At 38.3% G+C, this 18,581-nt stretch overlaps 3 protein-coding genes across 3 annotated transcripts; 1 reads left to right on the top strand and 2 right to left on the bottom strand.

Moving 5' to 3' along the window:
• Positions 1-430: 430 nt before the first annotated feature.
• Positions 431-2,469, top strand: LOC127791077 (protein PNS1). The gene is made up of 4 exons (XM_052320825.1): positions 431-692; positions 805-1,591; positions 1,700-2,028; positions 2,296-2,469. The coding sequence occupies exons 1-4, from the start codon at positions 633-635 to the stop codon at positions 2,467-2,469; spliced, it is 1,350 nt and encodes a 449-aa protein (XP_052176785.1). The 5' UTR covers positions 431-632.
• Positions 2,470-2,700: 231 nt separating this feature from the next.
• LOC127791078 (protein PHOTOSYSTEM I ASSEMBLY 2, chloroplastic) lies at positions 2,701-6,741 on the bottom strand. The gene is made up of 4 exons (XM_052320826.1): positions 6,350-6,741; positions 5,645-5,906; positions 3,937-4,012; positions 2,701-2,953 (listed from the first exon to the last, which is right to left on the bottom strand). The coding sequence occupies exons 1-3, from the start codon at positions 6,521-6,523 to the stop codon at positions 3,945-3,947; spliced, it is 504 nt and encodes a 167-aa protein (XP_052176786.1). The 5' UTR covers positions 6,524-6,741; the 3' UTR covers positions 2,701-2,953; positions 3,937-3,944.
• Positions 6,742-15,798: 9,057 nt separating this feature from the next.
• LOC127790178 (polygalacturonase-like) lies at positions 15,799-17,290 on the bottom strand. The gene is made up of 4 exons (XM_052319475.1): positions 16,850-17,290; positions 16,464-16,753; positions 16,114-16,372; positions 15,799-16,017 (listed from the first exon to the last, which is right to left on the bottom strand). The coding sequence occupies exons 1-4, from the start codon at positions 17,288-17,290 to the stop codon at positions 15,799-15,801; spliced, it is 1,209 nt and encodes a 402-aa protein (XP_052175435.1).
• Between the last annotated feature and the right edge of the window lie 1,291 nt (positions 17,291-18,581).

The raw sequence follows: 18,581 nt of genomic DNA, 5'->3' as shown, positions 1-18,581 counted from the left end.
ATAAGAAATGGTCCAAGTCAAGCTCCTAGGCAAAGCCAAAGCCATGGGTCTTCCTAGGTTGGTTTTATTTTCTTTTCCTTTTTATTTTAAAACGATTAAATTATTAAGGACATACATGGGGTGGGGCCAATTTGAGTAAAAATATCTTAAACAATATTACATTAGTATGTATTTTCATAAGTGTATTTATTATTATGCCCTCAACAACAAATGTCGGCGATGATGTATATGTATATATATATATATATATAATGAAAGTATAGATTCATGATGCAAAATTAATCATAACTCATAAGCTCACACACGCAATTGACAATAGGGACATCTTTTATCTACTAATCGTTCTGAAAAATCCGTACATACATACAAATTAAAAGCAGATTGTCTCTGAAATATATAATAAAGCATGACATTTGGAGTGGGTCTGGGTCACTAGCGTGTGTCAAATACGCATAAATGCTTGCACCACAAGAGAGCTTCCCATCCCAATTCAACAACAAGTTTCATCAATCATATATATATATATATACATAAATTCTGTGTTAATTTGAAGTTGACATTCTCATTCCAATCTCCCTGAATCGTGGCTCCCAAGAAAGTGAGGAAAACATCAAAGAAAACGAAGAACTCCAATGAATTCTGGCCAAGCAAACAGTACTACTGTTCCATCATCGGGTTCCAACCCCATCAAGGTACGGTTCTAAGCAAACAGTACTACTGTTTCATCTTTCTTTCTTCTTTCTTCTTCACCATCACTCTTTCTTGCTTTCTTGCTCGCTATCTGAAATTTGCCGTTGGATTCAGGTCCAAGAACCCCAAGGATTCTTCTTCAGGAAGCTCTTTCGCACCCTCTTCTACTTGCACTTCTTGTTCGTTTCAATCTTGGCAATCGTCCTCACCGTCCGCGGCCTCCTCGCCGCCGCCAACGGGCGCCGTTTCCTCCCTCTGAAATGGTATCTGCCGCTCCTCGCTTCCACGTCACTGTCCGCAATCGCCAGCCTCGCCTGGCAATTTTTCGCTCGCTGCAACACTTCAAGAACCCTCAAGGCCGCGTTTTGGATTAGCCCCCTGCTAACATGCGCAGTCGGGGTCCTCCTCATCTTCGTCGGCTCCCCCGCAAGCTTGGCCGCCGCCGCCGCAGCTGTTTTTTCGTCCATCGTTCAGTCCCTCTACGCTTGTTGGGCCACTCCCAGGTTCGACCAAGCCATCTTGCTACTATCAGTAACACTTATTCCCCCGGCTAAAACCACCGCCCTGGTGCTTCTGACCACCGCCGCCTGTACGCTCTACTCTTGTTTTCTACTGGCCGGCATTGGCGGCGCCACCGCCACCGCCACCAGCTTAGATGCCGTCTTCATCTTCGCCCTTCTCCTCAGCCTAACATGGACCATGCACGTAGTCAAGAACACACTTGAAGTCACAATCTCTCGGGTCAAGTTTTTACATTTCGCCGGCGGGATGGATCTCGACACAAATCTAGCCTTCCGGGACGCAATCACACATTCCGTGGGCAGCATCTGCCTCGGCTCGGCCATGGCGCCGGTTCTCGGCCTCGTCCGAAGCTTGGGCCGGGCAATGAGGTTGCTGTCAGGTTGGAATTCAATTCTGCATTAATTGAATCTCACGGGGTGAAATTGCAATTCTATTGGGCAATTCAAACTAATGCTCATTTTAAGTTTTATGTTCCTTTTTTACACAGGTGATGCAGATGAGTTCATGTTCTCGTGCACAGATTGTTGTTTTGTAGTTGGTTCGAGGCTGGTGAGGTATGGGAATCGGTGGGGATTTGTTCAGGTTGGAGTGTATAACAAAGGCTTTGTGGAGGCGTCAATGGATACCTGGGCGTTGTTTGGAAGAGTTGGGTTGGAGCCATTGATAGACTCTGATCTCACTAGTTCGTTTTGCTTCCTCTGTGCGGTGGCCGGTGGATCGGCGGCAGCCCTGGCAGGCGGCACGTGGGCTTTTGTTGTGCACAGAGATTATACAACTGAAGTATCAATCTACGCTTTCTTAATCGGCTATTACATGGTAACAAATAGACCTCACCCGATTGTGTTCTTCCCTTCTTTTCATTTTCATGTTACTGCAACCAAAAGCTCAAATTCTGAAAATATTTTGTTTTCACATAGTTTCAGTTTCTATATCAAAATAATATGCTAGATTATTGAAAATCTTGGTTATTATTTACTTAAGATTCAGATTGCTCTAGAATCCTTCTTCTTAAAAATAATTTAAGTAAACCCGCAGCTACTACTTTTTAGGTGTAAGCTTAATTTGATGGTGGTTGTGATGCAGTGCCGGGTTGGAATGGCATGGCCGCAAGCTTGTGTTGCAGCATACTATGTCGCTTCTGCAGAGATACCTCAGGAATGCCTTCGATTTGGTCCCACAATTCCGCTGGATCGGATTCGAGAGTTGCACAGATACCAAGCACGCCATTCCCGAACAACTCGTTCGAGCCAGTTATAGCAACAAGGAGGAGAAGCCCTTTCCACCAAAAGGCCTCAGATTTCACATTCATTCATAGCTCTAGTTTGAATAAAGGAATTCGTATCAACCATTGTATTAGTACAAACATGCAAAAGAGCACAGTCGCTGTAAATTTTTCTGTAATTTGTTTACATCCCCACTGGGAAACACTGATGATTCTGCTCAAAATTATATGTTAAAAGAAAGCATGAAGAAGCGAAAAATGGCATCTGAGTCGGATAATTCTCAAACATATTACCAAAAACACACCAGTGAAATCACATAATATATCAGAGTAGAAATTAATGCATCACACGATGATCTTTGTTTCCTCTTGATGACAAGCAACTACAATTGGACAGATGTATGCTTATAATCCAAATTTCTTCGAAACATTCCCAACTGGGTTTAGCAGCCTGGCATGGCAGCTCTTCAGTAGCTTGGTGATGGAGGTCGGATTTTGATTACATTAATTCCCCCTACCCTGTCAAGAATTTTTTTTCTTAAGCAAGAAAACTAAGGAGCGGAAAAAGATTTTTTTTTTTTTTTTCTTCTATATGCATACGATGAGCGAATAGAGAGCAAGTCAAATTCAACATCAGCATTTCTACATTGGTGGTTTAGCAACATTGCAGTTGATCTTGTAGGCACCAAGAAAGCGCTAATTGAGAAGATAGCAAGAGCTACATGATTTTGAATAAAGGAAAATAGCTGGAAATTTAAATTTAAAATTGTTATGGAACCAATACAACCAAATACTTCAAACCATTAAAATCATGCAATCAAATACAGGACCAAAAAATCCTATAGAATTTTAAGTACACGCACCCAATACACTTACCAAGTATGTTAAAGATAGTAGTACTCAGATTTATCAAGCATTGTCACATATTTCAACCCCAAATAAAAACATTTTTAAATGATATGTTCTCTACAGCTATCTATATATGAAGCAGAGTCGCGATACAAGTAAAATACAACATGAATATGTTTTTTAAAAAGTAAATCAGAATAAGACAAGCTAAGCACAGAAGAAAAAAACGAATAACTGGGAATAAACTTTTTTTACTAGAAAATGCATTGATATTATTTTTAGAAATTCTAATTAAGAAAAGTTGGAAGTTTAGGTTGTACGGTATGTAGCATAAAAAAGTTCAAAGAAAGAGGGATATATTTTACAGAGATCTACTTTGTAGTTCATTATAGATCACAAGTTATTTTCTTTAACTTGAATATATCTTAGGTTAATAGAAAGACGTGTATCCTAAGTATCCAAAGGAGCTGTTATTCTAAAAAAGTTAACAAAAAAATGGCATACTTTTGAAGTCCACCAGATGCATGTATCTAACATGAAAATCACATCTTGTGCGTATGCACTTTTTAATTAGTCACATAACCTCAAATCATTTAAACTATTAGTTTCAGCCGCTAGAAGGCCCCTATAAAATTGAAAGAAGGAAATCAAACCTCGGGGATTATTTAACACCAAGATGACCACGACCACCACATTCTGGACACATAATATTACCAGCACCACCACAACCTGCAGTGAAATAGATACAAATTAGTAGCATAGAGTCAATCAGTCAATTTAATCATAAAGGATTTGGAAATAAAATAAAATAAGCTCTGGCCCTAGAAGGAAGACTACACGATCAAATGTTAAAACACTATCAACAATGAAGAAGTTTCATAAAACACTATCAACAATGAAGAAGTTTCATTTGACAAACATTGTTGAAAGTCTCTCCAACATGACAGAAGGGATTTGGAAAATTTCAATCGAAAACTCTCTCTAGTGAAATTCACAAACAAGACACCATATAAAGATGATATCAGATGATCCACATGCATATAGTTGCAGACACCACTTGACGCCAATGAATCAAATCAATTGTAAGAGTGCTTTTGACGATCATAACTTCGACAGTTAATAAGGATCAACCTAAAGTTCTTCACATTTCACAAGCATATTTTCTCACTATTTCACAAGTGGTTCGTTATACTTGTTAATGGTATGCTCCTCTCAATCTAGCAAAAAAAAAAAAAGGTGCATGTCCAATAAAAAAACAAAAAAGACTATGATCTGGCCATATAAGGAAGATTACACAATCAAATGTTAAAATCATACCAACAATGAAAAAGTTTCATTTGCAAGACTGTCAAAAGTGCCTGTCCAACACGACAAGGAGTTCTCAACAAGTACTAGTGTTGTATTTTGAGAGGAGAAAAGTTTTCTAATATTTTATTCACAATGAGGTATTTACACACACACACACACCAATTTACAAGGTACAACCATGGGACAACATATCTTCCTAATATATATGTACAACACTATCTATCATATATATATTATATATGTACCACACTAGTTCTAACACCCCCTCAAGTGGGTGCATATATATATCATATGTGCCTAGTATGGTACAAATGTAGGCATGCTGTGGACCCCATAGTGCCGCAGAAATGAAGCTGAGGAAGGAATTACTGAAGAAATTGAAGTGGCGGAAAAAAATTTCCTTAAAGATGCACTCAGATAACAAAATTTCTGCTAGATATCCAAGCTCAATTCCCTTGAGTTGCTCAGTTCCTTTGATTTTCTTGAGGACAAGAAAATTTTTAAGGGAAAGGGGAATGTTGGGAAACAGAGAATTAGGAGTTGTTTTTTTTATAGTTGGTGAATTATTTACAGTTAATTTACAGTTAGGGGTTAATTTACAGTTATGAGGCAGTGGGGAAGTAGTGGATTAGTTGTAACTGCTGTAAAAAGAACCTGGATAGTCCTTATATATTAATTACTGAAATTATCAAGTAAATTGTGGAAGTTTTTCTCTCATTCTCTCCCTAAAACTCTCTGCTTCCATCTCTTATTCTCTCAGCTTTCTCCCTAAAGTTCTCTCCTTTACCTCTCCCTTTCTTCTTCTTCTTCCTGTTTGTCACCCGAAACCCTGGACTAAAAACCTAGGATCTTGACAATGTGCCAGGTAGGTATTAAACAAATTCAATCTAAATATCATGCCGTCCCAAATTATCATAATGAGTTAAGCTTTAAGATCAATTAACATCATTATTGTTAAAATTGGAGACCAGATGGAATGGAGTGAATGATTGCAAATATGTATGTAACTATATATCTCAAGTAAGATTTCACTAGAAGAATGCATCAATATACCTAAGCATCGAACTTTGACAATGATACCCTGGCTCTCCAATATAGAATCAACATATAAGCCTGAGCCGGAGCAAGTGCTGCAAAGCACAGCACCTTTGGATTGACAATCAGGGCAGCAGGGATTATCTCCAATTATTTTCTCAGCCAAAGACAAACCTATTGGCTTCTCAATTTTCTCCTCTGGTATAGGCTTATCGTAACAAAACAGAGACTCAAGCCTGCCTCTTCGCCTGTGAACATCTTCACTTGTACTGGATGAAGCCTGCAACACCAGATTCTCTATCAAGGCATTTGTCCTCTTGTATTTCTTATGTCGAAGTTCAAACCAAACAGGTAATTTTGTTTCCAGAAAAAAGGAAACAAGGTTTTTTTTGTGTGTGTGTGTTTTTTCTTGTCTGCAATTTAATAGATAAAAGGACTTCACTGATCTTTCACAAGCCTTCATAATAAATGCAATTTCATTGACAATCAATCTTCTCTTTTCTGGGGATTTTATACACAAAGGGGATACAGATCAAACTTTCACGAGAACACACTTATTATAGAAAATCAAATGAAAAAATAAATAAAATAGCCAACGATGTGATATATCGATTGTAACGAAAAATTCAAAAATTACTCATGACATACGAATTGCTGGAGGATCAACTCCATGCCAATACAATCACACACAGACAGACAAATACAAACATTCTTATCACTGACCGAATCCGGGAAAGAGCTAGAAACAGCGCCTTTGTTGGAAACGGCATAGACAGTGTTAAAGGCCCGCCTTCGTTTGAGGCCAAACAGCGAAATCCTTCGAATATGGCGCTTCGGTGGAGAAGGAACAGGCAGGATTGCCGTCGATGACGATGAAATGCTCAAAGTCGAATCCATTTCCCGGGAAGAGTTTTAGGGTTTCCTCGGAACGGGATAGAATTGACTTCCCAGTATTGAATTGAGGTGGAAACTGGGAGGATTTGAAATGGATGAACCCAATTAACAGACGACGTTGGAGAGCATCGGAGAAATCGAGGTTTGGCAAAGGGGAATCTCCTCGGTGCAATCGAACACCCGTAAAAATCCGAACTGATCCGTATCCACTGCCCGACCCGGGAAATGGAATACGCACGCATCACTATTTAACTATTCTTTTAAAAGTATAAATATATGACAATTAAAATATAGATATAGATATGAAAATAAAAATAATAAAATTCACCAACCATCACCTAAACCTAATATCGTAAATAGACTACAAAATTTGTTACTACAATTATATATCAAGATATTAGCACAAGTTTAGGTTGAGAAAATAAAAAATCAAGATTAAATATCAAAATTACAAAAAATTATTCATACATTTAACAATTTTCAAATTACATGTTATTATAAATATTTTCATTGTGCTAATATTTTTCTGAATAAAGTTTAAACCACCAAATATATCAATAATAATTAGCCATGTTAATCATTTTAAAACAAATTTGTTTTTAATTAATTTAATTAATAATTTTTCTTAAAAGAGGTGGTGCTTGTAATCGCCTGAACTCAACAGTATATTTAATTCTGAGGAAGTCGTCTCTACTAAAAAGGAAATGATTATAAGAATTAAGGCATTTTTTGTACAAGTACTCTAATGCTAAAGTTAAATTCTTAGATAAAATTGTAAATCTCTTACTTAGGGTTGAAGAGGAAAAAAACTCCAAACTATTCATAACTGGGCTATAGGAGTAGTTATAACAGTTCCTAAGTTTGTAGATTAACATTAATCTTGTTGAATATAATATGTTTAACAATTATCAAAAAAGATCATAAAGGTATATTTGTATGTTGTTATTATTATATATATATATATAAACCTTGTGAGAGGGTCTCCGAGAGATCCTAAAGACTCTCATTGACTTTGATCATTCCCCAGAGAAGTGCCTCTCCATTCTTGAAGGGGACTCAAGGGACCCCTTTATTCGAAAAGGTCTCTTAGAGCCATTCTACCTGCGAAGTTTCCTTTTTTTTTTTTTTTTTTTTTTTGGTTCTCATACCCATTTTCTAGTGGGCCGACTTTTTGGCTTAGTTTTCATGGGCTTTGTTAATTGAGCCTATGTATACATCAATAATTTTTTACTCTTTTCTCGAGGTCCCTTAGAGGAAAGAGTATCGTTAAGTCGCTGAATTGCCCTCTCCGAGAGACTCTTTTAGAGTCATTATACGATTTCTCAGAAGTCTTATATTCCAATCTCTTTATCTTCATGATTGTTATTAGGTGATTTCATTATGAGTGGCTTTTTTTCTAAGAAAAAAATCATCATGTAAAAATATTTTTGCTCTTGAATCCAACAGCTAGAGTCCCCCGAAGGCCCCACATAAGAGGATCGAGATTGCTCGATTACAAATTATAGGTACTCAATTAATTTTACTTTGTCTAAGACTTGCACTATCTATTAGAGTACAAAAAGTATATATAGTCGAGTATAAACTTAAGTTTACTTAAATACAAATAAATTTTACTCAATTAAAAAAATAAATCTTATTTGATTTGGCTTTCAAGCTTATTTTAATGAGTTTATTACTTGAATATACAATATTTTTACTCGAATAAGATTAAACACATAAAATTACTCGATTAGATAGAATTTTATAGTCGATTAAAAGAATAAACTTTTCTATCTTGATATGATTAATTAATATATCACTCGATTAATATGTATTTATACTCGATTAAAAATTTTAATTTATTCGATTGATTTATAGGGATTATTCAATTATTTTCACTGACATTTGCTATCTCTAATACACTGCTTTGATTATAATCAACGATAAATATTATATTATTTTTTATTAATTCAAAACTTAACAAATTGCCCAACACGGTTCATGAATTTCCTCGCTAGGGGAAAATAGAGTGCAATCTCCCTCGTCCACCCCACTGAAAGGATCGTAAAACGCTAACAATTGAAAGTCTTCTACGCACTTCCCTTGTTCTTCTTGATGTCAGGTCCTCGACTTCCGTTCCAACAGCTTACTGAAGGTCGAAGAGTAAAGAAGGACCATTTCCTGGGTTATCATAGAGTTGTGAACATAGACTCTGTCGACAATCTGGGCTTTGGCACCTGCTTGATATATTCCACTATTTTTCCCAAGGACGAGCATAAGATCTTTGGGAACTTTCCTTTCGTGATGGATGAACCCAAGCGGAAGTTCATCAAGTTAAGGATTTTTGCATTTGATGTTTGGCAAGCATTTAATTTTTCTTCTTCCTGCTATGTTTCTTTCTTATTTGAGTCAAAGTGTTCAGAGAATGGTGGCGGGGAAAGCTCAGGGCCAAGCATACTATTACCGCAACCCAAGGGAAGCTTGGCTTGAGGGATGGAGGAGAGAGAAGAAAAAGTACGATCAAGAGACAGAACTCTACAAGTCTCTAATATTCACATCATCAACCAGCTGAAAGAGATCATGAAGGACTGAAGGTGATGAATGCCGCTGTCAAAGATCGATTCTCGAGGGCTACCACTGATCATGCTACTAGCTAACACCCTCGAAAAGGAGATTAATTAAAGACAATTCAAGAGGGCTACCAAGGACCTCCAAAAGACTTGTGTTGCTCTTACTCAAGAAAGGTCTCAGGAGATAGAGGAGTTGGCCTCCTACCACTCGTGAGCTCAAACTCCAGGAAGCCTTAAGAGCATGGAGAAGCAATTGGAGAAGGATCACGTGTCAGTGCGTGTTTACGCGATTTAGAGCATCTTTCAGGAGAGTGTCATTTTGAAATGTTAAATTACTTATTTATAACTTTAAATAGTGTTATAACATTTCTAAAAAATAAATCTGTTCCAATAACAAGTGCCAAAATAGAGGTATCATTAATATTTTAATATTTTTTATTAAATTTTAAATTTAAATAATTAATATTTTATAATAAAATTTGAAATAGACCAACTAGAAATGACGTTTGGAATTTACATCTTTTCTTTTTTCTCTCTCCAAAGATTGTAAAAATAGCACCATAAGAGAATTGTTGCTATTTTACAATCCCATATTCCACTCCATTGGAGTGGTTAATTTTTAATTCAAGATACCATTTTGACAATTATAAAAATAACACCACAAATGCCACTCCCATTGGAGATGTTCTTAGGTACACAGGCAGTCCCAACATTGCTTCGATAAAAAGGAACCCATGCCCTTTTCTCGGTGGGCGGTGGGCCTATTTTTCAACCTCGGCTTTCATAGGCCTCATTACTGGACTCGGCCCATGTGTATATCAGCACCCATGAAAATAAAGGAAAAATTTTGCATTTATCATCATTAAAAATTCAAAATTGTATTGATAAATTCAAAATTTACCCAGTTATACGTTTTAAGAATTTGATGAGTATGTTTAGAAAACCATAGTTATAAAATATATATCATTGTCACAAGTAACATTTTCTGTTTTTCTCAAAAAAAATATATATATATTTTTGTCATTAAACACAAGAATTTTCCACAACATATCCTCGTTAGTAAATTTGAATTCATAAAAAAGAAATTCCATCTGTTGTTGTATTTAGATAACAATTAAATTGGGATGATTAGTAATTATATGAACACTAAATAAGCTGCATGCATGTATAATATCGTGTTTGGTTCGGTAAAATCAATAAGAAACTGAGATTTCGGGAAAAAATATATTAAGAAATATGGAAACAACAGAATATATATATTGTCATTTACACAAGAACCTCAAAATTGTACATAGACAGAGACCTCATATCCAAACAGAGATTTCAGACTCCATAAGTACTGTCTCTTTAGTTTGGACAAATTCTATTACACGTTTCCAATGCCAAAAGGAAAAGAAAATCACGTCATATACCGACACATATAAACAATATAATTCTCAGCAATATGAGAATTGTTGGAAAAATGATGGGTCCTAGATGGCTTGCAACTAATAGTTGAAATGAGATAAATTGAAGATAAAATGAACACAATGATTTACGTGGAAAACTCCCAAATAAATTAGGGTAAAAACCACGGGTAAGGATAGAAGAATTCACTATGGGAAATAATAGGAGATACAACTTACTCTCTAAATTACAAGGAGATAACAACAAAATAATCTCTCTTGTAAAATAGGAGAAAACAATATTTTTCTACCTCTCTATTTTTCTCTCTTTCTCTACAATTGAGAAATACTTGAGGAGAAGATGGGATGGGATTTGGGATGCTAAAACCCTTGGACATGGAGGGGTATTTATACTTGGAGAACACTCCCCAAAGTCCAAGTTTGGCCACCTAAATTAGGCCACCTAAATTAGGCCAAAAGTTAGGCCATTGTTGGAGCCACAAGATTTGACAATATGTTTAAGCCACATGTTTTGACCATTCTACCAACAATCTCCCACTTGAAGATTTGATTGAGAGTCAATCAATCTTCACACCATTCTTTCTTCCCTGCCATTCCTCGTTGCTTACGTCTCTGCTAGGCCACTAGAGGATCGACACCAAATGAACTTGTCAGTATTGACTGCCTTTGTCATAAAGTCTGATAGGTTGTCTTTTGTATGAATCTTCTGCATGTCCACTGTTCCTTCTTCCACTTTCTCACGAACGAAGTGAAACTGAACTCGTATGTGCTTTGTCTTTGAATGAAAAACTGGATTTCTTGCAAGATGCAAGGCACTCTGACTGTCACAGAACAGAGAAATCTTCTTTTGTTTGTGCCCGAGTTCTTCCAATATCATCTTCAACCATACTGCTTCTTTACTAGCTTGTGTAGCTGCAACATATTCTGCTTCTGTTGTTGATGTGGCCACAACTGACTGCAGTTTTGAAACCCAGCTTACAGCTCCGCCAGTAAGTGCAAACACATATCCTGTGGTGGATTTCCTTTTGTCAAGATCACCTGCATAATCTGAGTCAACATATCCTCTGACAGTAAAGTCTGATTCCCCATAACACAATGCAACATCTGTGGTCCCCTTAATGTATCTTAGGACTCTTTTCACGGCATTCCAATGCTCTTTACCAGGATTCGCCATATACCGACTAACCACTCCCACTGCTTGTGCAATGTCTGGTCTTCTACAGATCATAGCAAACATCAAACTTCCCACTGCTGATGCATACGGTACTCGAGACATTTCTTTCCTCTCTGCTTCATTGCTAGGACACATACTTGAGGATAACTTGAAATTAACAGGAAGTGGGGTAGAAATTGGCTTACAATCTTGCATGTTGAAGCGTCGCAAGATCTTCCTTAGGTAGTTCTTTTGAGAAAGCCAAATCTTCCTGTTATTTCTGTCTCGGTAAATTTGCATCCCTAGAATCTTGTTTGCTAGTCCCAAGTCCTTCATTTCAAACTCCCTAGCCAACTGTGCCTTTAATTCTTTAATACGATCTTTGTTGGGGCCTGCCACCAACATGTCGTCCACATACAACAGCAAGATAGTGTAATCACTTTCACCAAACCTCTTGAAATATGCACAAGGGTCTGCATTAAGTCTGTTGTATCCAAGGCTCATGATGAAGGAATCAAATCTCTTATACCAACATCTCGGCGCCTGTTTGAGACCATATAGAGATTTGTTCAACCTGCAAACCAAGTTCTTTTTCTCTTTTTCTTCAAAACCTTCTGGTTGGAGCATATATATTTCTTCTTCAAGATCTCCATGAAGAAAAGCCGTCTTCACATCTAGCTGCTCCAGATGTAGTTCAAATGTAGCACACATTGCCAGGACTACTCGAATTGTAGTAAGTCGTACCACTGGAGAAAATATTTCATTAAAGTCAATACCTTCTTTCTGAGCATATCCTTTTACCACCAGTCGTGCACGATATCTCTCCACTTGATCATTGCCATCACGCTTGATCTTGTAAACCCATTTGTTTCTGATGGCTTTTCTTCCATGTGGTAGTGGAGCAAGATCCCATGTCTTGTTCTTATGTAGGGCTTCCATTTCTTCTTGCATTGTTGTCATCCATAGGGATACATCTGGGCTCTTAGTAACCTCATGGAAAGTTGATGGCTCTCCATCCTCTGTTAAAAGACAGTATGCAACGTTAATCTCAGTAACATACTCTGAGTGCCAAGTGGGGGGCCTTCTGTCACGACTTGACCTCCGAACCTCAGGAGCCTCTGGTTGAATTGGTTCTTGTACATCGTGTTCTGGTACTGCTTCAGAAGAATCTGCATCTTCTCCCTCTTGTCTATTTTCTATTTGAACTGTAGTAGTCTCTGGTTTCTCCTTTGTAGTGCCATCATTTTCTTTTCCTTGCAGTTTATCTTCTACAAATATCACATCTCTGCTGATGACAACTTTGTGGGCAGTGGGATCCCACAAGCGATACCCCTTGACTCCATCAGCATATCCCAAGAAAATACACTTTCTGGATTTTGAATCCAGCTTCGTTGTTTCTTGGGCATTGTACATCACGTACACAGGACTTCCAAACGTATGGATGTGAGAATAGTTAGCTGGCTTACCAGTCCACATTTCCATCGGCGTTTTCAGATCAATCGCAGTTGATGGAGATCGATTGATCACATAACAGGCGGTTTTGACTGCTTCTGCCCAAAACGACTTAGCTAGTTTTGCAGTCTTCAACATTGCTCTTGTTCTCTCCAACAAGGTTCTGTTCATCCGCTCTGCCACTCCATTTTGTTGTGGAGTGTATGTTGTACTGAACTGTCTCTTGATGCCTTCTTCTTGACAGAAATCATTAAACTCATCACTAGTAAATTCTCCTCCATTGTCAGTCCTCAAACACTTGATCTTCTTTCCAGATTCAAGTTCTACTCGCGCCTTGAAGACTTTGAAAACTGGGAACACATCTGCCTTCCTTCTGATTGGATACACCCAACATCTCCTAGAGTAATCATCAATAAATGATACGAAGTATCTTGCACCTCCTAGGGACAAAACTGGTGCTTGCCAAACATCGGAATGAACAAGTTCCAAGATAACATTACTTCTCGTGGTGGAACTGCTGAATTTTGATCTATACTGCTTACTCATAACACAATGCTCACAAAAGGGTAATGATACCTTATTGAGCCCTGGGAGAAGTTTTTGATCTGAGAGAATCTTCAAACCTCGTTCTGACATGTGGCCAAGTTTACGGTGCCACATCATCGTTGACTCTTCTACAGAGCTTGCTGAAGCAATATTCATTTCTCCTTCTTGCAGTGTCTCTCCTTTAAGCATGTATAGATTTGCGGTTATCTTTTCAGCTTTCATCACCACAAGCGCGCCTTTGACTATCTTCATGATCCCACTCTCAATGCGGGTTTTACACCCAACATTATCCAATTGCCCTAAAGACAATAGATTTTTCTTCAGGCCTTTCACATGTCGTACTTCTTGGATAGTGCGAACCGTACCATCGTGCATCCTTATTTTTATAGTACCGATACCAGCGATCTCCAAGGCATGATCGTTTCCCATGAACACAGATCCTCCTGAGATGGGTTCATATTTATGAAACCATTCTTTGCGAGGAGTCATATGCCATGATGCTCCTGAATCCATTATCCAAACATCAGTGAGTTCCTTTCTGCCTTCAACAATCGTTGTTGCCTCGCTGTATACGATTTCGCCATTATCTAAAGTACTTGCAACATTGCCCTGAGCTTTTGATGACTCGGGACCTTTTCCATTCTTCTGAAGATGCCAACACTCTTTCTTAATGTGCCCTTTCTTGCCACAATGGTGACATTTTATATTCTTCTTACTTCTTGACTTTGATCTACCATGATTCTGGCTCCCACTGGGACCACGTTCCGTTGACCTCCATCTCGTCATCGATAATGCCTCCGCTTGTTGCGAACTTGCCAATCTGTCCTCCTTATTTCTGCGCCTTTGTTCCTCTTCCAAAACTGCGGCTGCTACGTCCTCAAAGACTAAATAGTCAGTGAGAATATTGTTGGTCAGGTTGATGATGAGTTGGTCATACGAATCTGGCATGCTTTGAAGTAGAAGTTCCGCACGCTCATTTACATCTATTTTGTAACCCAACTTTGAGAGTTTAGAAAATAGTGTATTGATGGCGTTGATATGATCTGTTACTGAAACAGATTCCGACATCCGAAGAGTGTAGAGTCTTCTTTTTAAGAAGATTTTGTTGTGTAGTGACTTGGCCTCGTATAACTTTGTGAGAGTATCCCATATCTCCTTTGCAGTCTTCTTCTCTTCCACACTTGACAAGACTTCATCGGCTAGACTCAAGTGTAGATTAGCGACAGCAGTGTCGTTCATTTTCTTCCACTTGCTATCGTCAGTGATCTCCACCGGTCTTTCTTCGATCGCCTCTATGCAATCTTCTTTTGTTAAGATCGCCTTTATCTTCATTTTCCATAACGAGAAATTATTCCCGTTAAATTTCTCTATCTCGAACTTTGTTGCCATTTTGCTCACCTAGATTTCAACTGTTTCACTTGAACTGTGAACAGTACCGTATACGTGCACAATACGTATACGCGCCCAGTACTTTGGAAAGAGTGAATAATAGTCTAACTTATTTTCTGATGTGGAGAATCCACTTTTCAGTGGCAACCACAGAGCATACGATAAGTAGATATCAACACTCAAGTCAAGCTCTGATACCACTTGTTGGAAAAATGATGGGTCCTAGATGGCTTGCAACTAATAGTTGAAATGAGATAAATTGAAGATAAAATGAACACAATGATTTACGTGGAAAACCCCCAAACAAATTAGGGTAAAAACCACGGGTAAGGATAGAAAAATTCACTATGGGAAATAATAGGAGATACAACTTACTCTCTAAATTACAAGGAGATAACAACAAAATAATCTCTCTTGTAAAATAGGAGAAAACAATATTTTTCTACCTTTCTATTTTTCTCTCTTTCTCTACAATTGAGAAATACTTGAGGAGAAGATGGGATGGGATTTGGGATGCTAAAACGCTTGGACATGGAGGGGTATTTATACTTGGAGAACACTCCCCAAAGTCCAAGTTTGGCCACCTAAATTAGGCCACCTAAATTAGGCCAAAAGTTAGGCCATTGTTGGAGCCACAAGATTTGACAATATGTTTAAGCCACATGTTTTGACCATTCTACCAACAAGAATATATATATATATATATATTTGTACGCATGCAATCAGCAGCTTCTTCATCCAAGCTGGCTAAAATGCTGCAGCGGGAACAAGATGAAATGGGATTTACAGACAAGTTTTCGGCACCATTACACCACTGCTGGTCCCTTCGATATGACTGCACGATGCCTGTGCCGGTTTGTTCAGATAAGTTAGATTCAAGTCTTGCAGCTTGATGCCGCTGCATGGATTGCTCGAACTGCAGTCGAATGCAACTGCAATCGGGGTTGCTGATGTTCCTTGTATGTTCTTGTATGTCACCCGGCTGATCTTCACCCCCGAGCTCTGTCAAACGAAAGCAGAATAAGAAGAAGAAGAAGAACAAGAAGAAGAAGCAAAGAGGATCAACTTTGCCATTTCTTTTGTTGATTGAAAAGTTACGAGCTTGAACTGTGAAGACAGGTCCCTTGCCTGATTAGGGCAGCTTTGGTTGCCAGGACAGTAATTCTGGTCGATGATGATCGGATTCTTGGCATTTCTCATCACTATGTTCCGAAATGTGACGTCCCTCACAAACGCTTTGCTGGGTCTAGCCCATGATTTTATTCGCACGCCGTTGTCGGAGCCGGTGAACATCGAGTTTGTTAGGGTTATGTTTTGGACGCCATCTTCCTCGTATTGCCTTGCCAAACTACCAATGCTGCAAGAGGCATAATATGCCAAGATATCTCAAAGGAAAATTACGGACATCGAGTAGTGGCCGTAAATTCTTATCGATAAAAAAAAGTTACCTAACACCATGGCCTGGACCGCACTGTATGCTTTGCATCCACAAATTCCGGGTCCCCGGACCAATGGAGATGCAGTCGTCGCCGGTCTTCATGCTGCTGCCGACGATGGTTACTCCGGTGGACGACTGCACGTGAATTCCGTCGGTGTTGGGGCTCTCATCTGGAGCAACCATCTTCATGCTGCGAACCGTCACATTGTTGCACCTATTGATCACAAGGTGACTAAGCTCGCTGTCGATCGACGTCAAGCCTTTAATGACGATGTTGTTGGCCCAATTGAATATTATCGACTGCATTAGTTGTTAAAAGAGAAGATTGGTTTCATGAAATTCTCATGTAATACTGCATTATAAGCAATATTTTCTCGTTTGTGTGTGAGCACATACCCTTGCTCCTACGGGGCAACTCTTCCCGGACCTCCGGCAAGCCCAGAAGCCAGCTCCCTTGCCGTCAAATGTGCCGCCGGCGAGCGTTACCCCATTCACCTGAACGAACAGTATCCAGTTTCCTGAATTGCCCAGTTTCCAGTAATCTGACGGAGCAACAACCGTTCCATCCACCCGAAAGTTGATATTGTTCTTGCATGGCCCTCTGAACTCCACTGGGCCCAGCAAGAACCGCCCCGCCGGCACGTAGATCGTAGCCGCCTTAACAGAGCCACACGCCGCCGACCAGGCCTTGAGGAACGCCGGCGTGGAGTTCGAAACGCCGTCGGCTTTTGCCCCAAAGCTCTGCACATTGTAGGTTGGGCTCGAGCAGGAAACGAAGGGGACGAAGACGAAGACAAAGACAACGAAAGAAACTATCAGTAGTAGTGCTCTAGCCATCTTAGGACAGAGAAAAATAAATTAAATTAAGGGACGAAAGAGAGCTACGAGAGAGGCAGTTGCAGGCGGTTGTTGTATATATAGTGAGATGATGATAGATAAACTGTGCTTTCAGGTGATTGGCCATGGCCATGTAAAGAAATGAATTAATTGAAGAAGAATGAATGGAACATTGCACGTCGGTGGCTGCTGAATCATCTTCAAGCTCTATCATATATCTGTTCAGAGGACATGTGATGAGGCATTACAAAGTCAAGAGTTGGGTTAGGTATGTACATTCTCATGAAGTGCTCTGATCATATTTTAGGAGAACCAGTAAACCCATTGATGATTTGATTCCCAATTTTTGGATGGAATAAAGAATTGTTTATTTTAGGGATCATAGCCCGTAGCATGGCGTTAATTTAGTGAGATGCCCAGAGAGTAGCTATATATGTTAGTTATACGTACATAATAGTGTACTTGCATGAAATTACATAAAAATTCAATTCAAATATTGGACCATTTATATATTACTCTCCACTAAAATCCCTTTCTAGAAGTCCTTGACAGTCCCATAAACTCCCATCCCAAATAAACTATGGACCAAATGGTTGGGGGGGCATCATCAAGTCACAAAAGATATAGTAAAAATGATATTTTAAAATTTAAATACTTAATTTTGTGACTTAATGTTAACTACCATTAATCAATTAAGCTACCACTTTGATAGTGCTGGAATATACCATGCATGTCTATGCAACAATCCCCCTACAATGAGATAAATAATTTATATATGAAGTGTAGTTTTGTATAGATCAGAAAGTACAAACTTACTTTTTTACGACATATATGATGTTTGCACAAACAAAAATGGAACCATCCAAATCTCAACTACTCTAGATAGTCACGAATACTCTTAACTCTCAAGCACTCTATTTATCTTGATGTGCACATATATATACTATATGGACACAAAATCATAAAGATCTATTTGTATCATAGAAAAAAAAAAAACTTCATAATAATTACGCTTTTCTTATCCCTTATTTACAATTGGATGGGATTTTATTATTGTGAAATTTTGAAAAACGTTTCTTTAATTTTTGGTAAGATCATATCAATAAGGGATAAACTAAGACTTGTGATATATACTCGAACTCAAATCTTAACGAGTTGACTACTATTATTACTTATCATTACAATATTGCAACTCTAACATAAATTTTAAAAAATTTCGTCCTGAGGTCTTGGATTGTAAGGTTACAAAACGATGTGTGATTCCTTATTATAAAATCATATTAAACTCATA

Source organism: Diospyros lotus, chromosome 14 (assembly GCF_014633365.1).
Source record: "Diospyros lotus cultivar Yz01 chromosome 14, ASM1463336v1, whole genome shotgun sequence".
In the NCBI taxonomy this organism is placed as follows: domain Eukaryota; kingdom Viridiplantae; phylum Streptophyta; class Magnoliopsida; order Ericales; family Ebenaceae; genus Diospyros; species Diospyros lotus.
This window is presented reverse-complemented; position numbering and strand designations above follow the sequence as displayed.

Bases quoted from the DNA above. Each gene is read 5' to 3' on its own strand.
- LOC127791077 (XM_052320825.1), top strand. From the start codon at position 633: ATGAATTCTGGCCAAGCAAACAGTACTACTGTTCCATCATCGGGTTCC. The intron at 1,592-1,699 runs GTTGGAATTCAA...TTTTTTACACAG, and splicing joins GGCAATGAGGTTGCTGTCAG to GTGATGCAGATGAGTTCATG. The intron at 2,029-2,295 runs GTAACAAATAGA...GTTGTGATGCAG, and splicing joins TCTTAATCGGCTATTACATG to TGCCGGGTTGGAATGGCATG.
- LOC127791078 (XM_052320826.1), bottom strand. From the start codon at position 6,523: ATGGATTCGACTTTGAGCATTTCATCGTCATCGACGGCAATCCTGCCT. The intron at 5,907-6,349 runs GTCAGTGATAAG...CTGGTGTTGCAG, and splicing joins CTAGCTCTTTCCCGGATTCG to GCTTCATCCAGTACAAGTGA. The intron at 4,013-5,644 runs GTATATTGATGC...ATTTCACTGCAG, and splicing joins TGTCAAAGTTCGATGCTTAG to GTTGTGGTGGTGCTGGTAAT.
- LOC127790178 (XM_052319475.1), bottom strand. From the start codon at position 17,290: ATGGCTAGAGCACTACTACTGATAGTTTCTTTCGTTGTCTTTGTCTTC. The intron at 16,373-16,463 runs GTAACTTTTTTT...TGCCTCTTGCAG, and splicing joins GGTCCAGGCCATGGTGTTAG to CATTGGTAGTTTGGCAAGGC. The intron at 16,018-16,113 runs GTAACTTTTCAA...TTCGTTTGACAG, and splicing joins TGTCTTCACAGTTCAAGCTC to AGCTCGGGGGTGAAGATCAG.